The following is a 17,799-nucleotide window of genomic DNA, read 5'->3' as shown; positions in this document are numbered from 1 at the left end:
CCTGAACACTTCAAAGAGTGCGTGAGTACAGGTCCAAACACATCAACAAAATCTCCTCCCTTGGACCTACAGGTGCAGCCCCAAACACACAATGTTTTAAACCATACATTTCAAGGGAACACACTGTACTGTCTTTCCCATGAACCACCCAGCGCTGATGCAATGGCTGAAATATGTGATGTTTTCTAATTGGGTTGCAGGAACTAATGCAATCCCATTTCCCACCATGTTAAGAAGCCTCAAAGTAAAGAACAGCAGCAAAACTGAACTCCAAGTCACAGAACATACTTGAAAATGTACCTCCTCTTCCTGTGCACTCACCTATTTACTGTGTTAACACTGTCCACATAAGAGTAATGTTGGACTTCTGTCATAACAAACATTGTAAAAGATTAGGAAACTGGTTCATCACTAGCTTAAGTATCAATTATGGATGAACAATCATTGATGGCCTCCCTATGATGCATACTTTTGAGTGCTAATGAATAAAGGGATCTCTTAGTCCCAACATTCCATGTTGCCGTATCGCTGTTACTGGTTACCTCTTGTGCACATATCATGAAAGCCAGAATCCAGTAAATCAGAATGCTGTAAATTCACTCAATTATTGATTAATTACCCTTGCATATATCCTAGTGTCAGTCTTCTAAATACTTTTACCCACTATCCTACTTCTACAGTATTACCTTGCTGGCTACACTCAAGCTAGTGGATAGTTGTTCTCTTGGGGTGGAGGAAGTTGCAGTTGGACAAGGCAGATGGATACAAGCAGATCTTGGCCTCAATGATCCACCTTTAAACTGTGTTGTTTCAATGTAAAATCCAGCTAGCTGACTGGCAATTGAGAGAGCATTACTTGAGTGAGAGTGACAGGAGAACAATGCTGTCATCTCAAAAGAGGAAGGCAGATTTCTAAGTCATGTTCCTACCAACACTTCTCCAGGGCAGAGAGTCAGATGGCTGGAGATTGCTCGATTGCTGCCACAAGCTCAACATTCCTGCAGAAAGTCAAATCTGGAGAGTCGAAGCCAAGCCTACTCGTATGACAGACTGCCGTCCCCAGTCTGGTGAATTTGCTGCAGTCCCCCTTTAGCCATTGTATTCTATTTAGGTTAGGGGGTCAAAATTACATACACACAGTACTGCAGGTATGATCTCACCAAGACCTTATATTATAGTAGTAAGATGTCTTTGGTTCTACAACAAATCCTCTTGCAGTAAAGGTTTCTGAACAGTCCATGAACCCACGAACACTACCTCATTCCTCCTCTTTTGCACTATTTATTTATTTCTGTAACTTATAGTAATTTTTTTGTCTTTATATCTTGCACTGTACTGCTGCCACAAAACAACAAATTTCATGACATATGTCAGCGATAATAAACCTGATTTTGATTCTGATTCATACCACTTGCCTTACTAAGTTTGCTGCACCTCCATGCCAGTTTTCGGTGACTTAAGTACAAGGACACCAGGTCCCTTTGAACATCAGCTTTTTCCAAACTTTCACCATTTAAAAGTACTCAGTGTTTCTGTTTTTCTACTCATTTAGGAAACCTCACACTTCTCCATGTTTTTCCACATTTTTCTCCATTTGCCATGTTTTGTTTTGTTTAACTAGTTACAGACTTATTTCATTACTTTAAATTCCACAGCTTCTGTGGTGGGATTTAAATACGTCTCAAGATCATTATTCATCAAGCAATATGATCACTGTACTCTTGCAACAGGAGATCCAGATGCCCAGCAAAAACAGACAAGAGGGCAACTTTGATCTATTTATATTGGTCATGGGTAATGAAGATATAAGTTTGGAATGTTTTGTGATACATTTGTCTGTGATCTAAAGTACAGACTCCTGAGATGACTAGGTTGTGAAGGTGGTTGTGAATATAGATCCGACGGTTTAAGGAGGAGAGAAGAGCAGACAAATCATAGTTTAGTTGAGGAGATTAAAATCATTAAGATTAGGGATCAGGAATCATTCCGTTCAAAGGCATGGGGAGAAAAGGAGGGAAGCTTTATTGAGGAAAAATAGACTGGGGCTTGAGAGGTAGTAAAGAATTAACATTTTAAAAGAGTGGTGAGAAGGGTGATAAGATTTATCTCTATCTTATGCTTGCTCAATGACAGTATCCATCCAATGATATTAACCAATGAGTCTATATCTGAAGATTGGTGTCAAATAAGGCTTTGTTATAGTCCTATCACTTTTCTCAATCTTTCTTGCTGCAATATTGCATCTTCCATCAACAAACTCCTGTGGGAATGGAACTAATCCTCGTAGCAAATGGGAGGGTGTTCAACCCACAGTAACTGCACTCACAACGAAGATATGCCGAACTGCAGTATGCAGGTGATCCTTGTATTTATGCACACCAAAGAGGATGAGCTCCAAATTATCAAGGACACTTTCACTGAAGCATATGAGAGAACAGGCCTTTCACTCAGCAGCTGCAAAACAAAAGTCGTCTCCCAACCTGCCCCTGCTGCACCACACTGCAGTAAAGATAAAGAAGATACAATTTCACTGTGTCATTCTTTCTTATCCACCACATTGTCAATAAAGATTCATTGTGAGACCCTGGAAGATGTGGGTCAGCTAACATTTCTCAGGAGCTACCTCTCAGCAATGGGAGACATTGATGATGAAATTCACATTTCAAAGCAATTGAAAATCAGGACCTCAGATCTGGCACAAAACCCTTGGACCTCTGGGCAGCAATGCTCACTACCCTCCTAAATGCTTCTGTGACCTGGACAATCTGTAACAGGCATCTCAAGACACTGGAAAGATATTACTAATGCTGACTTTGTAAAATCCTGCAAATTAATTCAACAGATACTGAACTGACATAAGTATCTTCTCCCAGGCTGATTCCAGTATTGAGGCCCTAGTTATACTCAGTCAGCTAAATCAGTCAGGTCATGTCGATCAAACAGATTACCAGGTGGACAGAGGAAAATTTTCAAGGATATTCTCAAAGCTTCTTCAAGAAATGTAACATACCCACTGACTCCTGGGAATTTCTGACCCATGACCACTCAAGGGAGAGAAGAAGCCTTCGGGAATTGAGAACCTCCAGGTTAAGCATGAGGAAACACTGACCCCATGTAGGCAGTGGAAGAAGTGGATCACCTCATAGGTTATCCACCTGCCTGCCTTGTCAGCCACCATCTGTGGAAGGGTCTGTGGTCCCCAGAATATTCCCATTAGCTACCTCAGAACCCTCAAAACTGAACTGAAAGTAATTCATTCTCAATCCTGAAGGACTGCCAAAGAAGACATGATGAAGTGCTGAAAGGAAAAGTGGCTGAAAAATAGGAGACTAATGGGTATTTAGTATTTAACTCATGTCACTCCATTCAGTAATAACATAAGACCATAAGACATAGGAACAGAATTAGGCTATTCGGCCCGTTGAGTCTGCTCTGCCATTCGATCATGTCTGATTTATTTTTCCCTCTCGACCCCATTCTCCTGCCTTCTCCCCGTAACGTTTGATGCCCTTACTAATCAAGAACGTATCAACCTCCGCTTTAAGTGTACCCAATGACTTGGCCTCCACAGCCGTCTGTGGCAATAAATTCTACAGATTCCCCACCCTCTGGCTAAAGAAATTCCTCCTCATCTCTGTTCTAAAGGGACATCCTTCTATTCTGAGGCTGTGCCCTCTGGTCCCAGACTCTCCCACTACTGGAAACATCCTCTTCACGTTCACTCAATCCAGGCCTTTCTATGGTGATTTCAACATGTTGCTATGCCTTAGCTGCTGGTGTTGACTTTTAGAACAATAAATTTAGATTTCTACTTGAGTTAAATTACCAAAAGAGCTAACCAACGACTGTCAAAGTTGAGAAATTTTGAAACTCGATAATAAATACTACTCATAATTAACTGGACTACCTTGATGCTGAGGTGCATCTGAACATTAAAGAATGATAATGGAATTCAAAGGTATGTCCTGTATTTACTTAACAACATGAACTCCGATATATTGTGTCTTTAACATAGTAAAAAGTCCCTCAATATCAAATAAGAAGCCGACCCCAAGCTGTATAATGAGATATTAGGCAGATGACCAAAAGCTAGATGAAAGAAGGATGCTATAATGAAGAACAGACAGAAGGGAGGACAGTGAAATTTTGGAATAGAATTTCAGGTCTTAGAGCTAAGGTAGCTGATGGCACGTTGTCTAACGAAAGAGTGACTGAAGCATTCTCTTGTATGCTTCAGTGAAAGTGTCAATGATAGCTTAGAGCTCAGTACCGGAGTGTTCATAAACACAAGTATCACCTGTATACTGCAGTTTGACAGATCTTTATTGTGGAGTGACCAGGATTGAAGAGTCACAAGCATTTCAGAATGTCAAAAAGCCAGAGGTGATTACAGCAATAGGAAAGTATAGGGACATGGAAGGATTTAAGAATAAGGATAAAACTTTTAAAATTGAGGCATTGCTTAACCAACAGCTGATAAAGAAGCATAGGAAGTGAAGGAAAAGCAGGATTTGGTGTGAGTTGGGACATGGGCAACAGAGATGATTTGCAGGGTGGAATGAAATGTATTTTAACAGCCTTGGCCATCCAAGAAAAAAGACTATTCAAAGATCAAACCTAGCACAAAGCTCATGATCTCCAGGGCAGCAATGATGCCTGTCCTCCTGAACACTTTGGAGGCATGGATTACCTACAGCTGGCACCTCAAAGTATTGGAGAGATACAACCCATGCTACCTCTGCAAATTCCCCCAAATCCATTGGCAGAATAAACAAACCTACATCTGCATCCTCTTCCAGGACAGCTGACTCCCAAAACAGGCACTCTGTTCCAAGTTCTGTCAATGCATGAGATTAACGGAAGAACAGAAAAATGCTTCAAGGATATTCTCAGACCTACTTGAAACACTTATTGATCAATCTTAGTCTGTGATTGCATAAAATGGTAAAGACATTGACTACAGCTCCGTCTTCAATACTTTAATTCCAAGCAAACTTGTCACCAAACTCTGAGACCTGGGACTCAACACCTCCCTCTGTAACTGGATCCTTGACTTGCTGACCAACAGACTACAATCAGTGAGGATAGGCAGCAACACCTCCGGCACGATTATTCTCAACACTGGTGCCCCACAAGGCTGAGTCTTCAGCCCTCTACTCCCTATACACTCATGACTGTGTGGCCAGATTCTGCTCTAACTCCATCTACATGTTTGCAGATGATACCGCCGTAGTAGGCCTTATCTCAAATAACGATGAGACGAGGTAATAGGAAGGAGATAGAGAGCTTAGTGGCATAGTGTCATGACAACAACCTTTCCCTCAATGTCAACAAAAGAGCTGGTCACTGACTTCAGGAAAGGGGGCGGGGTAAATGCACCTGTCTACATCAATGGTGCTGAGGTCGAGAGGGTTTAGAACTTTAAGTTCCTGGGAGTAAACATCACCAGTAGCCCGACCTGGTCCAATCATGTAGACGCCATGGCCAAGAAAGCTCACCAGCACCTCTACTTCCTCAGGAGGCTAAAGAAATTCGGTATGTCTCCTTTGACACTCACCAACTTTTATCGATGCACGATAGAAAACATCCTATCTGGATGCATCACAGCTTGGTACGGCAACTGCTCTGCCCAGGACCACAAGAAACTGCAGAGAGTTGTGCAACAGCCCAGCGCATCACAGAAACCAGCCTCCCCTCCATGGACGCTGTCTTTACCTCTCGCTGCCTTGGTGAAGCAGCCAGCATAATCAAAGACTACACCCACCCAGGTCATTCTCTCTTCTCTCCTCTCCCATCAGGCAGAAGATACAGGAGCCTGAGGGCACGTACCACCAGGCTCAAGGACAGCTTCTATCCCACTGTGATAAGACTATTGAACGGTTCCCTTATACGATGAGATGGACTCTTGACCTCACAATCCACTTTGTTGTGACCTTGCACCTTATTGTCTACCTGCACTGCACTTCCTCTGTAGCTGTGACACTTTATCCTGTACTTTTATTGCTTTTACCTGTACATCAATACACTTTGTACTAACTCAATGTAACTGCAACGTGTAATGAATTGACCTGGACGATTGGTATGCAAGACAAGTTTTTCACTGTACAAGTGACAATAATAAATCAATACTAATATTTAATTTCTTCAAAGGGAATGCGCAGATGTCAAGTGAAAATCACAGGAGTGAAGGACTTCTAAAATTCCTACCCCATCAAGCACCTCCTCTTCCACCAGCTGCAGATCCCCCACTTTGGAGCCATAGGTAACTTATAACTGGCACCTCAAAGCACCGGACAGATACCACCAATGTTACCTCTGACTGGGCAAGCAAACCTACATTTACCCCTCTTCCAGGCCAACATCCCCTGCATTAAGGGTGTAATATCACTCTTCTTAGACAATCCCTTGAGGATGACTTGTTTCCATTCTGTTTCTGTGAATTTTTGGTAGAACCAAATCATCTTCAATCCCAAAGGATTGGCTAAGAAGAAGAAAGAGTCAAACCAGGTTGTACAAAGGAATGAGTTAGGCCTTTGGCAATAAGTAAGCCGAGGCAGAAGCAGCGTTGAGCAATATTATGGAGGTGGAAATAGATGGCCTTTCATGCTGAAGCAATTAAACATTGTAAAGATACTGTGTCCATTTGGCAAGTACCCTCTGTCAGGTCTGTTGCCTGGATCGAGTTCAGTCCTTGACCTAATTTCAGTGCAGTCACCTCTGAACAAGTGATCATGCATCAGTTAGTCAATGGACAATCAATGTATAAATTATAATTCCTTATTAATCCAACATGTGCGATTCACGTCTTCATTCTACTATGGGTTTTATAGTTGACATTTTTTAGAATTTTCATGCACTTGAAAACAAACGTTGATGAAACATTATTTTATTTGTTCATTGGGTTTACGTTGTACTTCACAGCGGCATTTTATGACAAAAATACATTGATCTTTTCCATTTCAGTGTTTTCTTGCTGCAATTTGTGATTTAAATACATTAAAGGAATCTGTTTCAGGTCATTTCTTCTACAAAAAAATCCTCAGAAATAGCCCAATCCCCTCCGTCGAATCTACATATAGATGAAGAAGATGTCCCTCTGTGTATCCTTTGTGTTAATATCAGTGAATCTGAGATTTTATTCCCAGCTAGTACGGTAACGTGTGCGCGCCGCAGTCCCTTGCTGCCTTTCAGTACGTTGTTTAATCGGGAGCTGAGAAGGCTTCATCCTCACCACTCGTCATCCTCGCCGAGAGAGACGCCCATTCGAAAGGGATCCTCCTCCGAGCACGACTTCACTGTGCACACGCCAACAAAATGGCACAGAAAAACACGGCGAGGAATCGGAAAGAAAGAAATAGCTGGGGTAAGTCAGACATCTGCCTGCGCTCGACAAAGAAATGCTGCACCTTCAAGGAGGGAGCGAGTGCAGGAGGCAGGAATGGGAGCGCTTGGAGCTATTCTGTCCCAGTGCAGGCTGAACAGGGCGGGTGAAAGACCAGCTTACTGCCGAGTAGAGTTCAGCTATTAGCTGGGTGTTGCACCTTAATGAATATTCAGACGAGCATTGCATTCAGTCTTTTGCATTATTTTTGCAGGATCGGTGCACTGTTGCGGAAGCCGGCCTTTGCATTCCAACCGCCGGCTGGCTTTTGGGGTTGTGGTTGTTCAGACAGGCCCTAGACTGTTAGCTAAATAAACATTAAAAAAAAGGAGGAAGACTGTGCGCCACTCGGACTGCATCTCAGAAACACAAATGCCTGAGCGCGAAGGAATTTAACGGTGGCACTGCTAGAAATGCTCCCCTATTTTGCAGAGATACGCCCTGAACAGGAGTGAAGCGGCTCTGTTTATAACGAGGTCGCTGAGATTGAGATTCTCCTGCCGAACCTCCCATACTGTACACACATTACTCAAGGGCGGATGCATTTCACCGTACTGTCTCTAGCATTGCCTACATGCACCATATTGGGGGCCAAAATAAAACATTCCTGCCAAGCAAATAGTTTGAGATGTATCAACGCCCATAAATATGTCCAAATCAAGCCATCATTTCGTACTATGATTTTTTATTTTATGATTGAGAATGCTAAATTGTATTGATGGGACTCCGCCCATTCCAACTTCACAATATTTTTTTTCATGTGATTACTCTCCCTCTTCTAGTCTGAAGATTAAATTGGGGATTGGATTGGGTGGTAGAAAAGAATTTGAAAGTGTCAACAAACCAGTGTTGTTTCAGTGTGGATTAGTGGTAATATTCTAGTTTTTTTCCATACATGAGATAAGGATGTCACTTGCAAGGCCATCATTTATAGCCTAAGCTGAATTGCCCTTGAACAAAGAGTGGTGGTCTTGAATTGTGATGAAGGTATTCTGAGGGTAACAGCATAAGACACCAGAGAAGGTGAAGGCCATGTGGCCATTTTGACTACCCTGTAGACCAAGAATTTATCTGTCATGGCCTTGAGTTTATTCAGTGATTGACTCTCCATAGCTCTCTGGATAGAGAATTCCAGAGGATCATAACCATCCAGGAGAATGTTCCTCCTCACCTCTGTCTTAAATGGACAACTCCTTATACTAACCTTCTTGAAGCACCAGGAATTTCATGGGCAATAATTAGAGAAGGGTTTTAAAAGCCTGTTTTCTCAACAATGTCCAGATCACAAAAAGTTAATTGGGGAAAAAAATCTATCCAACAATGTAGAAAATTGGCCAGGTATGTCTACAAAAATAAGCAGAGCGAATCTATTCTTGCTGATTATTACCCCATCTGCCTTCTCTTAATCATTCCTAACCTGTGTCTTGTGTTTGGGAGGTCAGGAAGTGGGTCACTTGCAACAGGATACCCGACCTCCAACCTTCTCTTGCAGCCACTATATTCATAGAATAGTGCAGGAACAGCCCCTTCAGCCTACCATGTTTGCACCGACCATGACGTCAAACTAACTAATCCTATCTACCTGCATGTGGTCCATATTGCTCGATTTCTCTGCATGTTCCATGTGTCTGTCTAAATACCTCTTAAATGTTGCTATTGTGTCTGCTTCTAATACCTCCCCTTGCAGTGCATTCCTGGCACCTACCACTCTGTGTAAAAACATTTGCCTTGTAAAGTTCTTTTAAAATTTTCCCCTCTCACCTGGAAGGTATGCCATCTAGTATTTGACATTATCCACCCTGCACTAAAGACTTGCTATCGACCCTATCTACGCCTCTCATAATTTTATTTATGTCTACCAAATCACCCTCAGCCTCTGACGCTTCACAGAAAACGATCCAAGTTTGTCCAACCCTCCTTATAGGTAATACACTCCAATCCAGGCAATATCCTGGTGAACCTCTTCTGCACCCTCCCCAAAGCCTCCACATCCTTCCTGTAGTGTGGTGACCAGAACTGCACACAATACTCCAAATGTGTCCTAACCAAAGTATTATACATCAGCAACATGACTTGCCAGCTTTTATACTCAATACCCTGAAATGATAAAGGCAAGCATGTCCACTGGTGTTGCCACTTTTAGCGATCTGTGGACTTGGATCCCAAGATCCTTATGCACATCAATGCTCCTAAGAGTCCTACCATTTACTATATACTTTCCTCTTGTATTTGACCTCCCAAAATGCATCACCTCACACTTGTCTAGATTAAACTCCATCTGCTATTTCCCTGCCCAAATTTTCAACTGATCTATGTCCTGCTGTATCCTTTGACAACTTTCCTCACTATCCACAACTCCTTCAATTTTCTTGTCATCTGCAAACTTACTAATCAGACCACCTACATTTTCATCCATATATTAAAAACAACACCGATCCTTGTGGAACACCACTCTTATGGCTGATCCAGTTAGGTTTCAGTGGTGTCCCACCCCAGATATTTATGGTGTGGAACTTGGAGATTGCTTTGGGACAGCTTAGCAAAATACACAATACACAGCTAGAATGGTGTAGAATGGAATGTTTAAAGGGCACCTATCCTTCACGTTCATTCTGTTTCTTGATTTCCATGGTGTGAATCAAATTGGCTTCTGTGACATTGGGCACCTAAGAGTGAGACCAAGATGGAACATTTGCTTGGCATTTCTAGCTGAAGATGGTTGCAAATGCTTCACACTTGTCTATTTCACTCACCTGCTGGTCTGTGCAGTTGCTGAGAATAAATATGTTAGTGGAGTCTTTCTCATCCATTGACTGTTTAGTTTTCCATTACAATTTGTGACTAGGTAGGGCTGAACTGCAGAGCTTAGTTTGACCTTGTCTTTTTTTTGTTTTAATTGTGTTGTTTCTTATAAAAAATTGTGTATAATTTATGTTTAATTTATGCTTTTCTTGTGAATGCTGTTTTTATGATGCTATGTGCCTGTGATGCTACTGCAAGTAGGTTTTTCATTGGACCTGTGCATACATGTATTTATGCATATGACAATAATTTAGACTTTGACTTTTCTTCTGCTGTTAATCCTGGGTTGACTAGGATTGCACCTTGGTCTTGGGTATGCCTGGTATCCTTGTTACTCCTCAATGAAACAAAGTTGGTCTCCTGGCTTGATGATAATGATTGAAGGAGGGATGTATTGACCTCTAAATTGCGCATTGTGATGGAATACAGTTCTTAGAACAATACAGCACAGAAAACAGGCCATTCGACCCTTCTAGTCTGTGCCGAAACGTTATACCGCTAGTCCCACTTCCCTGCACCCAGCCCATAACCCTCCAGACCTCTCCTGTCCATATATCTATCCAATTTATTCTTAAAGCTTAAGAGTGAGCCCGCATTTAGTACATCAGATGGCAGCCCGTTCCACACTCCCACCACTCTCTGAGTGAAGAAGTTCCCCCTAATGTTCCCCCTAAACCTTTCCCCTTTCACCCTAAAGCCATGTCCTCTTGTACTTATCTCTCCTAATCTAGGTGGAAAGAGCCTACTCGCATTAACTCTCTCTATGCCCCTCATAATTTTGTAAAACTCTATCAAATCTCCCCTCATTCTTCTACGCTCCAAGGAATGAAGTCCTAACCTGTTCAATCTTTCCCTGTAACTCAACTCCTGAAGACCCAGCAACATTCTAGTAAATCTCCTCTGCACTTTTTCAATCTTACTGATATCCTTCCTATAGTTAGGTGACCAGAACTGCACACAATACTCCAAATTTGACCTCACCAGTGACTTATACAACCTTACCATAACATCCCAACTCCTATACTCAATACTTTGATTTATGAATGCCAGGATGCCAAAAGCCTTCTTTACAACCCTGTCTACCTGTAACGCCACTTTCAGGGAATTACGTATCTGAACTCCCAGATCCCTTTGTTCCTCCGAACTCCCCAGTGCCCTTCCATTTACTGTGTATGTCCTACCTTGATTTGTCCTTCCAAAATGCAACACCTCACACTTGTCTGCATTAAATTCCATCTGCCATTTTATAGCCCATTCTTCCAGTTGGTTCAGATCCCGCTGTAAGCTTTGAAATCCTTCCTCGCTGTCCACTACGCCTCCAATCTTAGTGTCATCAGCAAACTTGCTGATCCAATTTACCACATTATCATCTAGATCATTGATATAGACAACAAACAACAGTGGCCCCAGCACAGATCCCTGAGGCACTCCACTAGTCACTCATGGTCCACATTCTGTCGCTCATGGTCCACATTGCCTCAGGGATACCCAGTTTTGAGTTGTTATGTCTGTTCTGAGTCTACCCTATTCAGCACAATAACTCTACTTTATGGCATGGTGGAGGTTGTCCTCGGTAAAGATGAGGCTCCTGCTAATACCACAGAGCAAATTACAGGGACAAGTGCATTTGGGCAGGTGGCTTGGTGAAAACAATTTCCCTTGTACTAGTATACACACTGACTGCAGAGACCAGTCTGGCAGTTGTATCCTTCTGGACTGGACCAGCTCTGTCAGTAGTGCTGCTACCAGACACTTGTCCTCTGGGTGCTCCGGTTTCCTCCCACATTCCAAAGACGTACGGGTTAGGAAGTTGTGGGAATGCTATGTTGGCGCTGGAAGCGTGGCGACACTTGCAGGCTGCCCCAGAACACTCTGCACAAAAGATGCATTTCACTATGTGTTTCGATGTACATGTGACTAATAAAGATATCTTACATTTTTGATGAACACAGTACAATCAGTGCTGTTGGTGGCCTTGGTGTTTTTTCTAAGCAGATTCAGCAGCTGACAAAAGCAGAAGGTCCCCTTGCACTTTTTGATCTGATGGCATGAGACCTCACAGGGTCTGGAGTCAATGTTGAGAACTCCCAATGTCACTCTCTTCCTGCACTCTCAACTCCAGTGAGTCTGTCCCAGGGACCATGATGGATGACTCACTGTCACTGACTGCAAGGTACACTATTTTGTCAATGTTGCTGTGTCAGGTTAATGCTTGACAAGCATGTGGAACAGCTCCCTTTTGTTACAAGTCCCCAGATGTTCGTAAGGAGAACTTTGGCTGAACAGAGTGTGCCCTTTGTTAGTACTGAGGTTGATATGAGTGGCCCTTCCACTTTTATCCTTATTGCAATTTGTTTAGTGATTTGGTACAATTGAATGTCTTATAAATCTATTTCAGAGAGTAGGTAAGAGTTTTAACTATATTGCCAGGAATCACACATAGCCCAGACAAGGCAAGGATGGCAGATCTTTCTCCCTAATAGACACTAGGGAATCAGGTGGCTTTTATGACAAGCTGATTGTTTCACAGTCACATTATGTTACTATCTTTTTAATCCAAATTTATTTAGTGATTTTTAATTTCCCAACTGCCCTGTTGGGACCAGAAGCCACATCTCCAGACCATTAGTTTGCACTTCTCATTTACTAATCCAGTGTCCATAACACCTGTTCTACCTTCTCATATTTTTTTCTTGCTCAGAAAGACCAAATCTCACATGGTAATATGAACATATAATCTGGGCAAATACTCCAGTGCAGATTGGATTGAATATCATTATGTAAAGTGCTGAGGCCCTATCCATTGGTTCAGGTGGATGTTAAAGGTCCCATGGCTATATTCATGAAGCAGGAGGTTGCCTGGGTAACCAGAGCAAAACAAAACACACATTAAGTTTAGGAACTTGCTGGTGCAAAATAGCTGCCAAGTTTGCTCAGCTACAGTCTCTGAACTTCAAAATTAATTTACTGTTCAAAATACTTTGAAGCATTTGCAACTATGATCAAGTGCCAAAATAAATGCCAATATTGCTTTGAGATGAATCAACCAAAACATCTTAAAAAAATTTTAAGTATATTTTACAGCTCAGCAATGCTATAATGCTAAATTAAGTAATTCCTTGCTGAATATAGGGTCCAGAACAGTCAAATGAAAAGCAGTTGCCCCAACTTTGTATTTAATGATAATTCAACTTGGGCCATTAGATTGTATCAGAAGATCCTGGTTAGAAAAAGTTACTAAACTTTTGGCTGTGAGTCTTTCCTGTTTTGGGAATGGTTTGTATCTGAAACATCTATTCCCTGAACAGATTTTGATTGACTCAGTATTTCCAGCGTTTTCTGCCTTTGTTTTCAAATTTTTCATATATTTTTCTTTACCTTTTGGAGCTTGTAGGTATTTGGCTCAGTGACAGCATTTTCATCTCAGAGTCAAAGTTGAGTTTATTGTCATATGCACAAGTACGTGTATGTACAGGTGCAATGAAAAACTTACTTGCAGCAGCATCACAGGCACAAAGCATCATGAAAGCAGTTTTCACAAGAAAAACATAAACAATTTTTACAAAAAAGAACACAATTAGAACAAAAAAACAAAGTCCTTTTTAGTGCAAAGTGATCAAAGTGGTCCTAGTATTGCTAAACTGTAGTGATTAGGGTTGTGCTGTTGGTTCAAGAACCAAATGGTTGAAGGGAAGTAGCTGTTCTTGAACCTGGTGCTGTGGGACTTCAGCCCTCTGTACCTCCTGCCCGATGGTAGCTGTGAGAAGATGGTATGGCCTGGATGGTGGGGATCTTTGATGATGGATGTTACCTAAGAGAGACAGTGCCTGCTGTAGGTACTATCGATGGTGGGGAGGGATGTCCCCATGATATATTGGGCAGAGTCCACTACTCTCTGCAGTTTCTCACTTTCCTGTGCATTCAAATTGCTGTACCAGACCATGATGCAACCAATTAGGATACTTTTATTAGTACATCTATAGAAGTTAGAATGTTTGGTGACAAGCTTAACCTCCTAAGAAAGTAAAGACGCTGGTGCACCTTCTTTGTGATTTGCATCTATGTGCTGGGCCCAGGACAGGTCATCCGATATATTAACGCCCATGAATTTAAAGCTGCTGACTCTCTCCACCGCCGATCCCCCAATGTAGACCAGCACATGTTCGCCCTCCTTCCCCTTCCTAAAGTCAACAATCAACTCTTTAGTTTTACTGAAGTCGAGCGAGAGGTTGTTGTTGCGGCACCGTTCAACCAGGTGTCCTATCTTGCTACCGTAAGTCGCTCGGAGTTAATTTATGGGTTCAAGCCACTTGTGCCTAGCCAAATGTTGTCAGGTGCTTTTTGGATGGGGCTTTTAAAAACAAAAAAATCAACCACGAAAGTTACTAAAGTGTCAGAATGCAAATATATTTCCCTCTAATGTTAATCCTTTAACATACTTGTTTCGTGTATACTTTGAATTGGGTTGCCCAGACTTTTGGAGGGTCACCTCCAGGTCAGAGCAGATTATCGACCAAAATTGTTGTCAGCATATCTGTGCACATGTGATTCTGGATGCCCTTGACCATGTACAGTGATGTCATGTGGCAGTATAATGTCTGTGAAAGTACTGAATCTGATCTTAAATGAAAAGTTGGAACTTGTGTTAGATAAAGGGTCCTAACCTTCCCAGCCTCCTGCCAGGGATACCGATATGCTTGATTTCCTCTAGCAGGTGTGTCCTTTGATCTTCCATTGTTAGTGGTTGCTATACTGCTGATGTCCTCAGCCCCCTCTTGTCATTTCCTTGACACAATGCCCCCGATTGTTTTGTTCACCCTACTCTCAAATCATCAACCTGATCCAACCCTCAAGAGATGACCATCAGTTCTGATCCTCTCTGTGACCTTTCCCATTCCATAATCTTCTCTCTAGTGCACTGAAAGACCCTAATTCTCCCTCAGACTATATTTTCCTCAGCCTGCACTAATGTCGTTATGTTATTTTTGTTTATTGTGTCGTGTAAGTTATCTATAATTTATGTTCATTGTGCTTGTAATGTACTATGCTGCTGTTGCAAAAAAGTTAATTTTCATGGCATTTATACCCTGGATATGTATGCCCATGACAATAAACTTAAACTTGAACCTGAACCTCTTGCTATCTGATGGGCCCTCTCCCCATCTTACTTTCATTGCCATCTCTATCTTCCACAAGGGCAGACAATGCAGAGGAAAGGCTAGTTAAAATGCAGAGGAAAGACGAATACATACTGTAAGTTGTTCCTAGTGTGTTGGTGGGTGGCAGAATCTGGGGGTAGTTGATGGGAATGTGGGGAGAATATAAAAACAATATGGGGTTAATGTAGGCTTGGTGTAAATGGGTGGTTGAAGGCCTCGGTGGGCAGGGCCGCTTTGCACGCTCTATCTCTCAATTGCTATGACTATATGAACCCTGTGTGCTGTGTGAGTGCTCATATTCAGTGGGCAAAACCAAGAGGCAAGGCAGGCCTCTGGGTTAATGATTGGGGACCTGTGCTTTAAATTACTTTTCTTAGTTATGGCACAGATGTGTCTCTAAAAGGTAGGAACACATAATAAGAATTTTAAAAATTGGAGCAAGAGGTGGTCAGGCAGTCAGTGAACAAGATCATGGCTGGTCTTCTACTGCAACCTTCCTGCCCAGTCTTTTTATCTTGTGTTCTCCTGTGTTCCAAAATTCTGTTGCTGTCAATTTTGAAAATACTTGCCAACTGACCATTGACAGCTCTCTGAGGTATAGACATTGAAAGATTCATGAATCTCTTAGTGAAGAAGTTTCTCTGACTTTTGAATGTCCAACGGCTTACCTGAGACCATATGCCCTATTTCTGAACGCTTCATTGTCTATCTCACCAAGCCTCTTTAAACTCTGATGTGTTTCAGTGAGTTTTTTTTTGTTCACAGATGAACATTGTTGGCAAGACCAGCAATAATTGTTTGTACATTACTATTTCTTGAGGTAGGGCTTGATAAACCATTTTAGAGAGCAGCTAAGTGTCAGCCACATCATTTCTTGTGCTTCTAACCTGTGGAGAACAACGGCTCATTCTTCTCAATGTTTAATCAAAAAAAAGTCTTTCACCTCTGGAATGAATTCAATACATCTTCATTGCACTACTCACTAAGCTCATATATTCATCTTAAGACAAGGAGACCAAAACTATAAGTAAAACCCTGTGTTGTTGTATCAAATGTTCTTATTAGTAAATCCTTTGGCCCACCAAATCTCTATCCATCATCAATCACCCATTTACACTAATTCCATTTTATTCTCTGCACATTCCCATCAACGCCCCCTGAATTCTCCTACTCGCCTACCGACACTAGGAGCAATTTACATTGGCCAATTAATCTACTGACAGGCACATCTTTGTGATGTGGGAGAAAATCGGAGCACCTGGAGGAGACCCATGTGGTCACAGGGAGAACATGCAAACTCCATACACACAACACTGGAAGTCAGTATTGAACCTGGGTTGCTGGAGCTTTGAGGCAGTAGCTTGACTAGCTGTGCCACTGTGCCACAATCAGGAAGAATAAGAAATATTGTTATCCTTGCGCCTCTTGTAGTAAAGGCTAGCATGCAATTTGCTTTCCTAATTGTTAGCTGTACCTGTGCGCTAACTTTGTGATTCATGTAAAATATCCACTTGGATCTGTCTAAACAGTAACCTCTGACAGTTACTTACCATTTAAAAAAAATTCTTTCTCCTTTTACTAAATAGAGGAACCTTGTGTTTGCCCATTTTGTACACATTTGCTACCTTTTTGCTCACTCATTTAACCTGTCTATATCCTTTTGCAGCTTCTTTGCATCCCTCTTGCAGATTATTTGCATGCCTAGATTTATATAACCAGCAAACATGGATACATTGGCCCCTTATTTAACTCATTATTGTCAGCTAGAAATAGCTGAAGCCTGAGAATAGAGCTGACACTGATTCCTGTGGCACCCCAAAAGTTGCAGCTAGACAACCTGAAATTGACCAGTTTATTCTAACTCTATCCATTAACCATTCCTTTGTCTAAGCCATTGTATTACTCCTATCCCACGAGTCCCAATCTTGGCCAAATGTACTTCGATTCATTCCATTTGGGAATGGGAATATTAGTGATTTTTAGTTCATAAGTAAATTTGTATTCTTGCCTTGTTGCTTACTAATTAAATACTTGTTCATTGCATTGCACTGGTAAAGCAGAGTTGATTTAATATAGATGTGCATAAAAATATGCAATATTTTATTAATTGTACTGTGTGGTAAGGCTAATTTTGAATTGCTCTGATAATTCATAAGCTTCATAATTCTATACATGATTTGTACTTTTCATAATATTGTGAACGATTTATATTTTTCATTTTGTACAAGCCTATTGTGGCATTGATGCATACTAGCACATGCTTTCATGAAGCTCTATTGCACTGTTCAACAGAAGGTTGCCTGAAATCAGAATTCAGTGATGAATTGCAGAAGAATTATTAAAACTCATACAAACTTTTAGTTCAATTGATTCCACTTCTTTGTTGAACCCAGAAAGGGGTTCAAACCACCTTAACCTTAGTTTGTATAACTAAGAAGCTAACATTAATAAGACATC

At 41.6% G+C, this 17,799-nt stretch overlaps 1 protein-coding gene across 2 annotated transcripts in view; it reads left to right on the top strand.

The window, feature by feature from the left end:
- Window positions 1-7,030: 7,030 nt before the first annotated feature.
- atl1 (atlastin GTPase 1) overlaps window positions 7,031-17,799 on the top strand; it is a 54,059-nt gene continuing 43,290 nt past the window's right edge. Inside the window, exon 1 of one of the 2 annotated variants that reach the window (XM_052031274.1) lies at window positions 7,031-7,363. In XM_052031274.1, the coding sequence (XP_051887234.1) occupies window positions 7,315-7,363 (49 nt within the window). In that variant the 5' untranslated portion in view covers window positions 7,031-7,314. The remainder of the gene's footprint in view (window positions 7,364-17,799) is intronic. The other variant, XM_052031282.1, reaches the window with a different exon arrangement.

The sequence above is a fragment of the Pristis pectinata genome, chromosome 1, assembly GCF_009764475.1.
Source record: "Pristis pectinata isolate sPriPec2 chromosome 1, sPriPec2.1.pri, whole genome shotgun sequence".
Classification (NCBI taxonomy): Eukaryota; Metazoa; Chordata; class Chondrichthyes; order Rhinopristiformes; family Pristidae; genus Pristis; species Pristis pectinata.
The sequence above is the reverse complement of the archived record's forward strand: the minus strand, read 5'-3'. Positions and strand labels throughout refer to the sequence as shown.